Source organism: Geotrypetes seraphini, chromosome 2, assembly GCF_902459505.1.
Source record: "Geotrypetes seraphini chromosome 2, aGeoSer1.1, whole genome shotgun sequence".
Lineage (NCBI taxonomy): Eukaryota > Metazoa > Chordata > Amphibia > Gymnophiona > Dermophiidae > Geotrypetes > Geotrypetes seraphini.
The window spans coordinates 528,126,828-528,143,940 of record NC_047085.1 but is presented as its reverse complement, the minus strand read 5'-3'; the positions used below and the strand labels follow the sequence as shown (position 1 = coordinate 528,143,940).

The following is a 17,113-nucleotide window of genomic DNA, read 5'->3' as shown; positions in this document are numbered from 1 at the left end:
CAAAAATAAATGGGATATTCATGTGGGATCTCTAATGAGGTAAGGGCAGGGGGTTGGTGAGCAAACTCAGGGAGAAGGGCCACTAGAGTGGGCAGACTTGATGGGCTTTGGCCCTTTTCTGCCGTCATTTTTCTATGTTTCTATGTAACCTATGTGTGGACATCATTTTGCATCTCTGGAAGAGCTTTCTTCCTCCGGTACTCAAGCCATTTGGCAACTGAACTAAAACGGTGTCTTGGATGGAATAATGAAGCTTCCCGGACGTTGGTCATTGCAAAGCAAGGAAACTATATTGAAGGATTGTAAAGAAATACTTGTAAACAAAATAAAACATGTAAATTAAAAAGAATAGTGTGCATTATTTATGAAATGACCCTCGTTGCTGTCATCTCTGTAATGCTATTTCACTGTTATTACCATTATATCATTTTATTTTATTTTTTTTACCTGAAGAGAGGATTCTATGAACAGCTTTAGATCTTTCATGTCTTGAAGTACAAGAAATGGGCTGCTAGCCTCTGATTGTCTAAAGATCTCTCTCTGGACAAAACCTTAGACTATGACGACACCCTGAAGAGAAAAGCATTGACATGTAATCTTGTGAACTAGATATGTTTCAAAAAGAAAGGTTTCCTGCGGAAGGTGAGAAACAACATGAAAAACAAAAACAGTTCTGGAGTCGGGGGTCTAGGAATCATCTGGCATCACAGAAATGAACGACTGTGGGCATAATCTCATAACCTATTTGTATGAAGATTACTCCAACTTCTGCTTCCATGAACTTGCTTACGGAAATGTCCAGATCTCTTGATTATTCATATAAACTATTTCTGTAAACTTCTGCTCTTATGGTCTACGCAAATTACATATTCAACTAATCAGCTTTCACGCTTGCTCTCTCATGACTTCTGATCTTAATTAGCTAAATCTAAAGTGTACCAGAACCGTGAATTAGTGTCATTTCAGTTTGGTTAGATTCTTTTCGATTGGCCCCACAAGGAAGAAATAAAAAGCCAAGGAGGTGGTGAGAGTAGCCTGAGCCGTTTCTTTCCCCTTTCCTGAAAGCTGTCCCAGACAGGAGCTGGCTGCTTGGTTAGTGTAGTGAGAGACGGGAAAGAGATGAGGAGGTTAATGAAAACTATCAGGATTTTGTTTCATGTCTCCCTTGCTTTTGGGTTAGAACTCATTATCTTATTAAAAGAATCTGACAGTTGCAGCCTATTAACGCTAATTGGGATCCTAACAAGAAATGATTGGAATTAACTGAAATTTCCACATGCATTTTTAGGCCCAGGACCCATGTGGCCTTGGAAGGGTTACACCCCGTTTCAGTTAGCATAAACGTCCATGCGTGTGGTTTAGCGTTAATCTTTAAACAGTGCCTTCCTCTGAGTGCTGATTTATTAGTCCATTTTCCAAGGGAGAACGGATTTCAAATAATACTGTAAGCCAAATTTTAAACATTTATTTTCAGTTACATTCAGAAAATAAATTAAGACGGTCTTCGTTCTCTCTGACTCTAAGCATTACCATTAAAACCTCTTCCACCCTCTGCAGTGGTGAACACAGGTAGTGCGAAGTCATGAAGTCTCAGTACCTCTGGATTACCACATTTCTCTACTGGAAAAGGGGCTTCAACTCATTGTCTGGGTGGGGAGGAAAGCATGAGCTTTGATTGGGACAGAGACTTTCCTCCTGGGGTAGGCTCTGGTCTCATGTGTATGTGTCTCAATAGTTGCATAGAACTGTGGAAAAAGCAGCTTAGGACACAGAGAGAGTGAATGACACCCAATGTCAGGGACCTGGTATAACCAGTTGTCCATAGTTTACCTGCTGTCATGTGCATGCATACACAAGTCAGAGAACAAATCCCTGGTTTTCCCTCAAGCACAGTGGGAAATCTTTCCATTTCCTTCAACTTTGAGTCATTTTACAAAGTTCAGTCTTCCACAAAATGACCTGCATGATTTCCATAAGAACAAATGTCAATGGCATCACTTCCTGTGTAAATGCAAATTCAGCTGTAAACAAGAAGCAACCCTGGATCAGTAGCATGATTTTTCCTCCTTATGTAAGGAACAAATCATTTTTGCTCCCATCGCCATCAAATGGAAGTCGACAAGTGCAGGTTTCTTTACACAAAACAGGGAACAGGTGCCATTCCTATGATCTGGTCAGGAAGGCAGTTGGACACTGCCTTCTGGGCAACTTGTCTGTGTCACGGAATGGCATGGCTCATGCTGGTATTCTGACGAGGCAGGCTGGGGGTTGATGAGATCATGGAAGCATCATTAGGGCATCCATGCTGCAGAAGAATGTCTGTACACTCTTGGCTTCCAGCTCTCCTGGCATAGGCAAGTGGGGTCAGGCCACGGGCGTCACGGCTCTTCACATCCACACCATACTGCAGGGGAGGGAAGAAAAGACAAACATCAATAAAGCCCTCTCTACATCAGTCTCTTCAGACCAAAACAAACCTAAGTGCAGAAAAATGATCATATGGTCTACCTAGACTGCCTATCCATGCCATCTACGATCCCTTCCTCTCCCTTGGAGATCCAATATACGTATCCCAAAGTTTTCTTCTCCATGAGCAACAATAGGAAACCGTTCCACGCATTCACCATCCTTTCCACAAAAAAGTATTTTTGGAGGTTACTTCCTAGTCTATCCCCTTTTACCTTCATCCTATGCCCCTCATTCAACTGAAAGAGACTCACCTCCCTCATGCGCATTTATGCCACGTTTCTATCATATCTCCCTTCTCCCACCTTTCCTCCAAAGTTTACATATTGAGATCTTTAAGTCTGTCCTCTTTCTGGTCTTGAGACATAGTCAAAGGAACCAAAAATAAGAAAAACATTAAAACTTAAATGAAAATGGTGACCATTTTAGTAGTCTTCCTCTGGACCGACTCCATCCTTTTTATATCTTTTTGAAGGTGCAACTACAGAATGACACGGTGACAAAATTCATCACCGTTCCCGTCCCTGTGGGAAACCATCTTCATGTCATTCTTTAAGGAGGGAGGGAAGAATCAGAGTATAATTGGGCACAACCACTGACCCGCAAGCTTTGCTTTGAAGAATGCTGGTGTAGAAGGACCGAGGTTGAAATAGACACTAGAAAATGACATGGGATTATTTCCGTGGTTATCCGCGGGGACGGGAACGGTGATGAATTTTGTCATCGTGTCATTCTCTAGGTGCAACCTCCAGAATTGTACACAATATTCTAAATGAGGTCTCACCAGTCTTATACAGAGGCATCAATACCTCCTTTTTCCAACTGACCATTCCTCTCCCTATACAGCCAAACATCCTTCTAGCTTTCGCTTTTTCAACCTGTTTGGCTACCTTAAGATCATCACATACAAGTCCCGCTTCTCTTTCGTGCACAAAAAGTTCTTCACCCCCTAAACTGTACTGTTCCCTCAGGTTTCTGCAGCCCAGATGTATAACCAAGCATTTCTTAGCATTAAATTTTAGCTGGCAAATTCTGGGCCATTCTTCATGGTTTGCTGTGTCCTCCTCATATTATTCATTCACCACCAGGGGTGTCTACCCTTCTGCAAATTTTAGTATCATCTGCAAAGAGGCAAACCTTACCAGACAGTCCTCCAGCAATTTTGTTTACAAATAATGTTAAAAAGAACTAGCCAAAGAACTGAACCTTGAGACACACCACCGGTAACATCCCTTTCCTCAGAATGATCTCCATTGACCACTGCCCTCTGTCACTTTCCACTCAACCATTTCTTGATCCAGTCCATCAATCTGGAAACCATATTGAGTGCACTCTTGTTTATTAAACACCTGTGTGGAACAATAATGGGACATTACAGGATTTTGAGGATATCCAAAGGTGGATTGGGGCCAGATGGGTTGACCTTGGATCCTGTGCACCTGAATAAGCATATAGGGCAACAGCTGCATAGTTTCTTAGGGGAGCCAAAGGGGAGGACCTTATGGTGTCTAAATTACATAAACAACTTAATAGATACACCCCTGGCAAGGATGTGAGCTTGGTTTGTAGACGGTGCATCTTTGCTGCTAACTTGGGATATCACATTTTGCAGGAGTGTTACTATAGTGCTATACTGGGTTTACTTTTTGCAGAAACAGTTGGTTCACTGTGGGGGGGCAGTCTGCAGAGCAGTGTGTCAAATGTGGTCAAGCTGCCAGGCCATTGGGCCTTATGTTTTGGTGGTGTGCACCGTTTTTGGAAAAATGTTCTATGTTTTATTTGTCAGGTGGTTGGGGCCTCTTTTCAGGGCATTAGAGAAAAGTTGGTGTTTGATACGTCCACTGCTTTTGTTGTCCTGAATAAAGAGGCAAGATTATTGTGTCGGACCCACCAAATGTCTGGCACTGGCAGACTGGGAAGCCAAAGGATCTTGTAAAAGAATGTGTATCTTTTATGAAAATGTAAGAACCATATTTAAATGTCTTATTCCTGACTGGGCGCAGTTTATTGTGTAATGAGCTGTGATGGGGGGGGGAGCTTGGGATACTGACTGGGGGTTTGTTGGTTGGGGGTAGAAAGTTCTAATGTTCTTGATTGTGGGTAATCACCTGCATTGTTCTTTTCCTATTCAGTGAAAAATATTTTGATTTGATTCATTTTCAATGACACAACTTTTTAAGTTTAAACATTTTATTTAAACAAGGCAATATCAAGGAAATCGGGCAGCACTACCATATTCCCCTCCCCCGATTCTCAGCTTCCCCAGGCCCAGAACATCCCTTAAAGAAATAGGCCCCATATTCCCCCTCCCCAGCCCCCTCCCGATTCTCAGCTTCCCTAAAGAAAGGTCCTCAGCTTCCCCCTCCCCCCCCAATTCCATGGCCTCAGGAAAAGAAGAGAGCACTGCAGCCGAGAGATCCTTTACTTATGCTGAAAGTTAGATGCGGGTCTCGAGAGGAGAAATGCTTTTGGGAACGAGCCAGCCAAGAGCCAATAACTACAAAAAAATCAATGTGCTTGCAAGTTGCTGCCGCCACTACCGCGGATCGCACATTCGCAAAACCGGAAGTTACATTAGATGAAGGACTCTGGTGGCTGCGGCAGAGAGAAAGCCTGAATGTGAGCGGGTCTCAAGGGGGCCGACCTTGAATTGGTGAGTTTGATTTTTTGTGCAATCGATTTGAATCGCGAATTGGGCAGCACTACTGTACAGTCATCAATAAAATTGTTGACCTGTAAACACCTGTGTGGAACAGCATCAAAGGCTTTGCTAAAATTTAATTACCTCACATCCAACTCTCTGATCATCCCGAGTCAAAGAAATTGATCAGATTTCTCTGACAAGACTTGCCTCCAGTTAATCCACTGGATTCCAGAAACTTCACTATAAGCATTTCCATTAATTTACTTAAGGGCCTGTAGTTCCCTAACCCTTCCTTACTTCCACTTTTGGGGAAAGGGACCATATTCTCCCTTCTCCAGTCCTCCGGTACTACTTCCTTCCCCAAGTTCCTTCAGTACCCTCAGATGTATGCTATCTGTTCAGCTTTATCTAGCTTGTCACCAACACAGTCCTCTACCATACCAAAAGCCCATTGTACTGGCAATTACTAACTGTGATGTAGTGAAAGATGAAAAGTTTGTCTCTAAGTGGCAAAATTATTTCAAGTTCTTAAAGCTGTTATCCAAGCAGCTCCTTAACAAAATCAAGTTTCAAGTTTATTAAGTTTTAATATACCGACCATCAAATAAATATCTGGCCGGTGTACATTACAATAAAAATATAAAAAAGGAAGAGGAGTTAATATATTCAATGTTTAGAGGTACAGACAGTGTATATTAAAACATAGACTAGACAAACTTGATTGTGAGGGAAGAGGTTTATGGTAGGGTAAAGTTACAATGTTGAGAGAAAAGGGAGAAAGAGGGGATGGGAAAAAAACATTTGGGTGGGGAAAAGTCTTTGAAATAATTTTTTGAAGTTAAGTAATTAAAAATAACTGAGAAATAGATACTAGACTGAAATAAATGCATCACGGAATAGAAAAGTCTTTAGGCCTATCTTTGATCCTTTAGGATGCCACCAAGACAACTCTCTCTCTAATGTAGGGGTTTCTCAATTCAGGATATCCACAATGAAAATGCATGAGAGAAATTTGCATGCACCATCTCCATTGTATGCAAATCTATCTCATTCATATTAAGAACATAAGACAAAGGTCCATCAAGCCCAGGTCCCCATTCATTCTGGAAAACTTGACTGGTTCAGAACCACAGCCTGCTTGACTTTGGTGCATTACTATCTCATTTCACCTCTGAGGATCTTTTATGCTCACCCCGCACTTAATTGAATTGTGTTCCGGTTTTTGCTTCTACCATCTTTTCAGAGAAAGATCTAGTCTGCCCGAGAGCAAAACAAGAGTTCTTTCCTTACCCAGATGAGCAGCTGTGTAAATACAACATTAGCCATGGCACTGGAGAGATGAAGTGCTGTCCGCCCATCCCCATCTCCATAAGTTTCATTGACCTCCTCCTTTGTCCCATGAGCCAATAATGTCACCACCAGTCGAAGATCATCTTCCACAACAGCTCGCAGGAGCTGCTGACCCAAGGGGATGTCGGACTGTGGCAGTGGGGCCAGGAAAAGCTTCTGTTCATACTTGGCTCTAATCCAGCGCTCTTTCTCCTCCCTAAAAGAGAAAGACAGAAATAAGTGATCCCTTCAAAAGACCCACTAGAGCTGCATTTACCCACTGTGGTGCCTTTTTGGGCTCCATGAACCCCAATAATTATAGCATCTTTTCTGTATCTTCTCGCTAACTAATACATTCGCAAGTATTTTAAAGGAAGTACAATGAAAACCAATTTACTTGCAGTTTCTCTTTTTCAGTCGGTGCACCTACTTTATAGAATTTACTCTCTTCTCTATATTAGATTGGAATTTCTTTCTTTAAGTGTAAGGCTTTCCTTAAAATGTACCTTTTTGAAGCAACTTATAGACAAATGACACTTTAGTTACAACATAAGAACAGGAGATAGTTGGGGGGAGGAGGAGGAGCCAAGATGGCGGCAGCAAGGTACCGGCGTTTTTAGCGTTGAAACCCAGAACTGCAAAACTTTACCTTTTTTAGCTTTCAAGCTATGCCGCACTTAAAACGAAAGGGCAGTGTCTGTCCTGACCTCTCTGCGGTGAGGACATCTACCCCCGTTCAATGAACCATTCTGGATTTCACCGCTGCCACTGCTGGTCTCCGTGGATATACTGGAGGGCAGTCCGAGTTGTCTCTGGCAGGAAGAGTTGCCGGAGGCTTGGAGTTGGAGGTTTCCCTCTCTTCCCCAGAGGCTGTTCTGCCGCCACATCCTGCTCCACTCGCAGCCCTGTCAGTTTGACCCCGTGAAGAGCCTTTAATAGGGGAGACCCCAATTCAAGGGGCAGGAGCCATGAGAGTTCAAGGGCTCAGAGATATCGTGACCTATGGTGGTGACACTTGAGAGCATTTGAGGCTCTCAAGAGGCTGAAGTCTTTGGTTGCTAGATCTTCCCAGGAAGTCGCCATTTTTGTGAGTACAGTTGATTGTCTGGGAAAATCTTTGAATTTGGAAGAATTTGCCTCAGAAATAAAAGAAGGTTAAGGACAATACAGAAGACTTGCAAGCTTTAACTAATGGAATGGCTAAAGAAAACATTTAGTTTTCAAGGAAAATTGAACAATTAGAAAACTATAATTGAAGGTTAAATATTTGCTTATTGAAATCTCTGGGAGTGGCACCTATAGAAATGTTCCAAAAATATTTGATTGAAGTATTACAAATTTCCTCTCAACATATTTGAACCATATATATTATTTGCCTACTAAGAAAGTGGTAGGTGCTACCCCAGAAGTAGAAGAATTGAATTTAAATATGGGTGATCCATTAAATGTTAATGACTTGCTGGAAACCACATTATCTGAAGCTACAGAGATCTACTTTATTAATATCCTTTGTTTTTGAACAAGATGTCAAAGCTGTTCTGAAATTATACTTTCGTAACTGAGAGTTTGTTTCATGGGAAAAAAGTTTGGATATTCCCTGACGTTACAGGAGCGGAGAAAGTTGTTTCTAGCTATGAGAACTGAGACAACAACTCTCGGAGCAACATTTCTTTTGGGGAAGAATCTGGGAGTGAAATATGTTGGGGTTTTTTGGTTTTGGGTTTTTTTACATCAGAACAGTTACGAGCCTTTCTGGATTTGAAGAAAGTGGCAGCTGGGAGGTTTGACAAGATTTTGAACAGCAGTTAGGTTAAAAGGGGACTGCGCTGTTAAGTTACACCTGAGCTTCTCTTCACTCTTTCGCACCTTCCTCCTCAAAAATTGTGGTCTAAGAAAGAGGTAAGCTTGTAAAATTGCAATAAACATATAAATGAAAAAAAGAATAGCCTTACTGGGTCAGACCAAAGGTCCATCTAGCCCAGAAACCCAAATGGGAGCAACAATTCCATGCTACTGATCTAGGGCAAACATGTCTGTCTTGAAAAGAAACTAGGGACTTTTCCTCCAGGAACTTTTTAAAACCAGCTAGGTTAAGCGCTCTTACCACATCCTCTGGCAATGCATTCTATATTTTTTTCTCCTTGATCTGCTTTCGATTTTTCTTGGAATCCCTTTTATATTAAATTATTAGAATGTGTTTTATTTTGTAAAATCAGATTTCAATTTTTAATTTGAGATATTATTAATTCTGTGATGTCTTCATGGTTTTTATTTTGTTTGTAATGCTTTCTCTGTTATTATTTTCTGGAACTGCTATGATTTTCCATAGAATAGGCAGTGTTTCAAACAATTTGGACACTGGACATTATGATCACAAAGGAGCCCCAGGGCCTGAGTAAGAGAGCTTGAAGGCCTACTTCCCTTATTAATGGCACAGTAAGACCACCCCAGGCACTGTCATGGTGTGGGTGCCGGCCCCCATGTCACACTCACACTCTTCCTTTCTCGCCACCCCATATGTCTAAAATCTTTGCCAGTGCGAGCAACTACTCCAGCCTGGCTCCCTCTGAAATCACTCCCAGGTTGTCAGAGGGAAAGCCAGCGCTAGCAGCGGGCTGGAGAGGCAGCTCGTGCTAGCAAAGATTTGAAGAGTGTGGGCATGGGGTTACAGAAGAAGCGGAGGGGGCGCGGAGAGAGGGCACGCCACTGATTATGCGCTACCTTTCCCATTACCACGTGAGCCATAATCAGTTAGTGGCAATACACTGATTAGTGTACATGATATCCACTCTCTGTCCTTTTTTTTTGCTCATGCAGGGCCCCAAAATGTGTTGTAAAACGAACTGTAATTATCACTGCAAATATAATCAAGACAGGCATACAATAAATGACAATATATTCAACCAAAGAATGAAAAGAAAAGTCACGAGTCAAACACTAGAAGAATTAACAATTCCTAACTGTATTTTCTACATGCTTCTAGCCTAAGGTACTCAAGTATTTCTCCCTATCTGTTCCGGTGGACTAACGCACTGGGCAATGGAGGGTCAACCCTAACCACTAGGCCACTCCTCCATCTCTAGGAAAGCAAATTCATAAGATTTGTCTGGGGAACTTCAGGAGTAACAAAAAATCCTGCCCATGCTGACTGACCCGATTAAGAGGAGGGACTTGATCGTTATCACTTTGAGCTCTCTTTAAAGGAGGAAGATAATAAACTTCAGAAAGAGGAGGCAACTTCACTAGACACTTATTAAACATAGCTTTAAGCATCACTTTCCAAATTCTCCACTTTAAGTTTAATTTAACATTAGTAGAGCTGCCCTGGTGTGAGCCCACCGGGACAGACCGGGAAAAATGCTCGACTACCATTCTGAGCTCCCCTGGGAGAAGGGGATAGAAATTGAAAAAGATGGGCCTTAGAATGCTTCAGCTTTGCTTGAAAGATCAACTTTACTTGTTACGTCTTCCCCAAGGTTTGCCACAGGGAAATTAAGGAAAGTATGCAAACCCCAGTGCAGAAGGGCTGACCAGGTCAGTGCCCAGGACAATAAATTAGCTGACTACCTGGTGAGTGACAATGAAATGGAAATAGAACAGGAAGGCTTAGACTTACCTGAAGCAGTTCCAGAGCCAGGTTGGAAGAAGCTGCCTTGCTATTGTCCATTGCCTGTAAGGCAGTTTCCCCTCAGAGAAATGGCATGGGCTGAGGAAGGAATTCCCTTCCCCCATCCAAAGCCAAGGAGGAGTGGTTCTTGCCCTCAGCTTAAAGCCAGGCTCGTTAGAGAGCAGAGGCAGGACGGGGCTGAGCAGTTCCTCAGCACTGACTGGGAAATGACTGAGGAACAGGCTGGTCATTTGGCCACTGAATTCCTTCCCCCAGAACCCATGGTGTTGGAGGAAAGTGGGGCTATACAGGAAAGCTGGCCAGAGGAGATGGAGAGCTGAATATCCTGGGAAAGGTCTGTGAACAGAGCTTTGTTTTGGCTGTATTTCTCTGTTGGCTCTTTGAACTAATGACTGGGGGAGTTACTAGGGAAATAATCCGAAATTGAGAAAGGCTACAGTAACCTCCTCTTCAGGTTATGGTCTCAGCTGAACCAAACGCCATGCTGGCTAGTTTAAAGCCCAGAATTTCCTGACTTCCACACTCCGTGGAATAGTGCCTCTGCCTGCCTCGTAGGAAGAAGGAAATTAACCCTCTCAGGGAAAAGCCTGCTCGGGACTAGGGAGAAAGTTCAACCCAGCTAGAGAGAGTGACAGCACAACATATTCCTCAGTCAGGAACAGGAATGCCTCTTCTGTCAAAGCTATTGGTGTTAACTGTTTCACTGCCTAGCCTCAGGGCATATTAAGGACTGTATATGTTTTACCAATCAAGTCCAGAGCTGCTTACTGGGTGACTAAGAGTGAAATGAACTTTTTCTGTTGTTTTTGTATGAGGTGCATGCTCCCAGGAAAACCCGGAGCGGCACAGTAATTCCAAGGCCGGTGGCCGAATAAAAGCTTATGTTTTCACCAAGGCCATTCTGACAAAGTGTGATTTTTCAAAACCCTTGAAGAATAAGCTTAGTTGGGTATTTGCCAGGGACTACCAACTTGAAAGGTGACCCTAATTCTAAAGGGACCACGCCAGTAACAAGCTTCATGTCACTACCCGACGGCTCAGGGTGTTCGCAGAGAGCGTGGGTGTGACAGCAGATAGAGACTGGTTGATAAGTGTATACTTTTTCAGAATTTGGCAATTAAAATATTTCATTATGTTTCAAAGGACACAATCTTTGTAATACTGATTTTTTGAACAGTCCCACCTATCAGCATCTACTGAACCCCTGAGATAGGCACCATCGTAACAGCTAGGCACACGCTAGGGCAGCGGCTGGGTCTTTGAAACTGTTTGGAAGGAATTCCCCAACTCAAGAGTGCAGGCGTTTGACGCCATCATCCAAAACGGGCAATTGGTGGGATTTTCTATCCATGCCGGATCCCCAGCCCTCAAGGACCTGGAGGAGGTGAGGCCTGAAGCTTCCACTCTCTCCCCCAGTGTGCTGCGGCACGTGGTATACGGAAGCTCCTGCGCTGGCAATCCGGCACAATCTAAACATGTAGTTGACAGACTAGGGGCTGAGAAGTCCATCCCTACCAATTTTAAACAAAATCAAGGGGTTTTGAGGCACAATTTAAGCTTTGAAAAAAAGATGGATAAAAATCCAAGTTGGCCTCCACCAGCAAATTTACGACAAAACCAGCAAAAATAAAGAAATTTCAAAATGAAAATAGTGATTTGGGGTCTGGGGAGGTGGGACACCTGAACCCTATCCTCAGAAAACCTTAAAAATCGGTTTTACAGACCTCCCTTGTCTCTCATAAGAAATAATGGAGATGTACTCACAGTCACTGAAGTGCTTTGCCTAGCAGCTGAATAAAGGAAAAGGATTTTCTGTCTCAGGATCAAACTTCAAGATCGTTGGACTGTCAGTTAGCCGGATCTCAACTGAGACCTTCGCCCCCTCAGAACCTCTCCACACGATCGGGGGTAGGAAATGCAGCCTGTGCCCTAATACCCTGAGGGCTGTTACTCAGGACACATCCGGTCTGCACTTAAACCTCTGACATGGTCAGAAGGCAAGTTAGCTCCCATGGAGACAGATCCTGAGCCTGAGAAGGGTGGCACACAGCAGGCTGGCTCCACAGGACCACCACAGGTTGTCTGCGAAGCAACAGTCTGGCTCCATGGAACTGCGTTCTTTCCTCTGGCAAAAGGCCACCGGAAGGGGTCACATGGTACCGAAGTCACCAAAAATGAACTTGAAACAGCAAAAAATATGATAAAGATGCAGAGCAGATAGATAGCAGATATCCAAAATTAACATATTTTAATACACTTCCCCCTCCGTACTCGTGGGGGTTAGGGGCAGAGCTGGCCCGCGAATATTGAATATTTGCGAATAACTTTTGGGTCGGCTCTGACCCACCCCCGCCTTCCTCCCGGCATCCCAGACCTTGCTTGGTGGTCTAGCGGGCTTTCGGGGCAGGAGCGATCTTCCTACGCAATTGCCCCATGCAGATCATTCATAGCAAATGGCTGATGTGAGTTCCTGTACTCTCTCGAGACTATGACGGGAACTCCCCGCAGCCATTTGCTATGAGTGATCTGCACGGGGCAGGAGCATAAGAAGATCGCTCCTGCCTCGAAAGCCCGCTAGACCAACAGGTAAGGTCTGGGATGCCGGGAGGGAGGCGGGAAAGGTCCGGAATGCAGCTTTATTTAAAAAATAAAAATAAAAAAAATCGCAAATAACTGAATCCGCGGATTCGGAGGGCTCACTGTAAAATCATTTATCTTATCTTTGTTGTCTGGTGATTTTCTTTCTAATCTTCTCATTCCCTGACTCTGGTGCTGCATCCCTGTGCTCGCACCCTTTCAGCATCTCTTCCTTCCCCACCACCCACAGGTCCACCATCTCTCCCTTTCTATCTTTCTCCCTACCACCCCTGGGTCCATTATCTCTCCCTTTTTCTTCCTAACTACCCTCCAATCCAGCATCTCCCCCTTCCTTTTCCTCCTTCTCTCTCCCACCACCCCCAGGCCCACTATCTCTCCCTTTCTCTCCTTCCCCACCATCCCTGGGTCCACCATCTCTCCCATTCTCTTCCCAACTATCCTACATCCAGTATCCCTCACACCCATCCTGAGGTCCACCATCTCCCTTTCTCTCTCTCTCCCCAACACGCCAGAGTCCACCATCTCTCCCTTTCTCTTCCTAATTACCCTCCCAGTCCTGCATCTCTCCCTTCTTCTTCCTCCTCCTTCCCTCTCTACCGCCCCCAGGTTTACCATCTCTCCCTTTCTCTTTCCCTCCCTTCCACCCCTGGGTCCACCATCTCTCCCATCCCATCTCTCTGCCCTCCCATCCAGCATATTTCCCTTCCTCCCCCCATCTCGCATTTATCTTTAATGGGAGGTTGAGCAGGGCAGCTCCAGGGGGCCCCAATGGGCAGGAGTCATTCTCTTCTTCCCCACCGGTCTGAAGCCCCCCCCCTTTAAAATTCAAGGGCATTCCCATCGCAGCAGCAGGTCTCAAGTGCTGTCTGATTTCAAGAAAGCCTGGGATAGTCATGTGAGATCTCTTAGAGAGAGGAAGAGATAATGGTTACCGCGGATGGGAAGATTGGATGGGCCATTTGGCCTTTATCTGCCATCATGTTTCTATGAAATCTTACTATGAAAAACCAGGTTGACTCAATGGTCCATAACGGTTTCTACACGCTGTGGAAACTAAGAACAAACCAAAAAGACCTGGGTTCAGCGGAGGTGTAGTTCCCATGGATGGCTAAGACGCCGGTGGAGTGACAACAGGCATGGACCTCTTAACCAAGTATGCCTGATAGAGCATATTCATAAAATCTGGGGGAAAAGGGTCTTCTGCGGCGAGAGCCGCCCTGTGCAACTCAGACTTGGAGTGCTTGGAAGACTTATGAGGCTGTTCGTTGGAACCGCGCTTGTGCTTCGTGGATACGACACCCGTGCTCTCCCCAGTACCTCCAGGCGCAAGCAGAGCATCCCCACCTCTCCCCCCCCCGAAGGGGAAAGACACCACATCCGTGCAAATTTCACCATCCTTGCGGGCCACAGTGCGCCGTAGATCACGGCTGCGCATCTGACAGCCATCTACCACAAATGAGGCATGAATCCATCCCATCCTGACCTGGGGAGGCCATCTGTGAAGTTTGGATCAAAAACATAGCACCTAAGTATGAAAAATATAGGTTTATTCAAATCAGGAAAAATCCAAGATGGCCACCGCTGGTGCTGATTTCACATTACAATAGCTCAGAAAAGGAATCCCTAAAAAACGGCAATTTTGGGATTTTAGAGGCAGAGGAGGTAGGACATGCAGGGAAACCACCCAGAACCCCCTTTTTAAGACTCCTCCCCAATCACCAAAACCGGCAGTCATTCTGTTACTCACTGTTCCTTGTGCTGTATGAGAGAAGCTTCAGGTAATGCTGGAACCAGCATATGGGGAGATCTAAAGCCTCAGGAAACTGGAAAGCAGTATTTCAAGTCTTCTGACTGCTCCACCAGTATGACCGCCACTGCGTGTCCTCTGCCACCCTCAGATACGTCGCTCAAACGCCTGATGGAGGCATGCAGTCTGGCTCCGATCCCAACCGCGCCTCCATGGAACCGCTCAGCCTGTGCTAATCCCACTAGCGGATGAACCTGGGTTGAGCTAGTTCCTGATACTGGAGCCCCGATCCGACTTGCAGGCTGTCCAGGGGGCTTACTGCAGAGCAGGGAACTCCCCAGAAGCAGACGTTCTCCAACCGTTTGCTATGCTATCAGAGGGAGGAGTTAAGACTTCAATCATCTGAGGCTTCCTACAAGTGCCATTGCTGGGGAGAGATGTGCGCTTGGTGACCTGTGCCACCGAAGAAGCCACCTTCGTGGAAATAAAGCGCTTGTTAAAGCCATCTGCCATGGGATAAAGCCATGCCATGGCTTGAGCACATTTCAAGGGACCCACTGGATTATCCCAGATATCAATAAGAATCTGAACCGTTCTAGGAATTAAAAGCAAACTAGATGCACATCTCCTTACGACAGGCATAGAGGGATATGGGTGACTAAAATTACGCCAGGTGTACACCTGGCTGGGCCTCCGTGTGTGCAGACCGCCGGACTTGATGGACCGAAGGTCTGATCCGTAGATGGCAATTCTTATGTTCTTAAGAGGTAAATTTTGGCCTCTGGACACTCATGAGGGAACATTCAGCAGTGACCGGCTGTAACGTTTGCAGCTTCAATTCCTGCAGAGATTAAGATATTAAATCCACAAGATGCACAGGCTAAAAGAATCTGTGTACAGTGGGGTCCTCCCCCAAATCACGGGCTCCACACAAGTCCGGATCCTGGAGATCCACAAGATTCGCCACATCCATGGCCACTGTAGTGCCACCTGCCGAAAACTGAGGAATAGAAATCGTGTCTGGCGCAACTGCGGGCATAGCCAGCTTATTCCCTGGTACCTCTGCAGAGAGGTAAGAAGATAGACCCTGGTCTCTTGGATTCCTGTGACTGGCACCGAGGACAGTGGAAGGGAAACAGGCATATAAACTTAACTAAGTATGCCTGATAAAGCATATTCACAAATTCCAATGGAAAACCCTCCTGTGCGGCAGAAAAGCACGACAGATTTGGAATGCTAAACTAAACTAAATCTTAACTTTATATACCGGGTCTTCAACCAGAGGAAGCTCGATGCGGTTAACAATAAGTTAAGAAATATGCAAAAAAAATTTAAAATATTTACGAAAAGATTGGAAAGAGCTGGAACACCTCAAAAATTTTTTAAAAAAAATATTTAATTTTTAGTGCATTTTCAATTTTACAAGCTTATACATAACTTGTTACAGATCAAGAAATATAATTTTATAAATACTAAATATAGAGAAAAGAAAATATATAACACTTATTTAGTCCACAATATAAGAGATCAAGAATAGGAATTAAACTGAGGAAATTATTAACCTATTACAAAAGAGACGACAAAAGATACACCTTCCTACAGCCGCTGGCAAATCATATAACATCAGGTACGGTTACCAACCTTTCTCTCGACTCTATAAATTCTGTAAGTTGTTTAGGCTAAAAGAACAAAATTTTTTTATTCTGATAGGTGACAAAACATTTTGCAGGATACTTAACAAGAAATGTTGCCCCCAGAGCAAGAGCTCTAGGACTCAAGGCTAAGAGTTCTTTCCCTTCGTCTCTGGGTTTTTTGAGATAAATCTGGAAAAATTCTAACATTTGAGCCTAAAAACTGGTCATTCATATGACGGAAATATAGATGAAGAACACATTTCCTGTCACTTTCCAAAGCAAGAGTCATAAGCATGGTAGTTCTATCAGTAACTACTTCTAAAGAAGTTTCCAAAAATGAAGATAAGTTCATATCCGCCTGTCTATCTACAAGCAATTCAGCTGGAGTAGATTCACGTTGAGGATTCCTAATATTAAAGTAATAAGCTCTCACAATAGGGGGCAAATTTTCCAACGGTATGGCCAAAGTCTCTTGAAAATATTTCCTAACCATCTCCACTGGTGAGATGATAGGACATTTCGGAAAATTTAAAAGTCTTAAATTGTTTTCTCTCAATTGATTTTCAAAATTTTCCATTTTTCGTGAGATATATGATCTTTCTTTAACCATTTCTATTTCAACCGCTTTCATTTCATTAATCTTAACTTCTTGCGTCTCTACTTTTTCCTTCAAATTAGATAGTAATACCCCCTATTGCTCTACCTTAGAATGGACAGTCCCATAAACGGTTTTAATAGCTGAAAGAGTCAATTTTAGATTAGAGTCCATAACCGATATGGCTTGCCAGAACGCTTCTAAATCAACCTTCTCTGGTTTTTTCAACTCCCCAAAATTGATGGTATTCTCACCTGAAGTAATTCCAGATCTTCTTTAACTGTGCTAGGAGAATACAGATGGAAATGACCGGCTCCTTCCTCCAATGAGTCCGGTGAAGGCGTCCCTCTCATGCTGGAGTCCTCACTTCCCTCTTGTGGTAACCGGACATTAGCTGCTCCTTGCACTGTAACGCTTCCGGGTTGCGGAGGAACCAGTCGCTGCTCCGGGCTCAGCGATGCCTGGCTCAGTG

At 44.0% G+C, this 17,113-nt stretch overlaps 1 protein-coding gene across 2 annotated transcripts in view; it reads right to left on the bottom strand.

The window, feature by feature from the left end:
- Positions 1-256: 256 nt before the first annotated feature.
- AGAP3 (ArfGAP with GTPase domain, ankyrin repeat and PH domain 3) overlaps positions 257-17,113 on the bottom strand; it is a 597,692-nt gene continuing 580,835 nt past the window's right edge. For both annotated transcript variants that reach the window (XM_033932747.1, XM_033932746.1), the window contains exons 17-18: positions 6,401-6,656; positions 257-2,404 (exon numbers count right to left, since the gene is read on the bottom strand). In XM_033932747.1, coding sequence (XP_033788638.1) covers positions 2,219-2,404; positions 6,401-6,656 — 442 coding nt within the window. In that variant the 3' untranslated portion in view covers positions 257-2,218. The remainder of the gene's footprint in view (positions 2,405-6,400; positions 6,657-17,113) is intronic.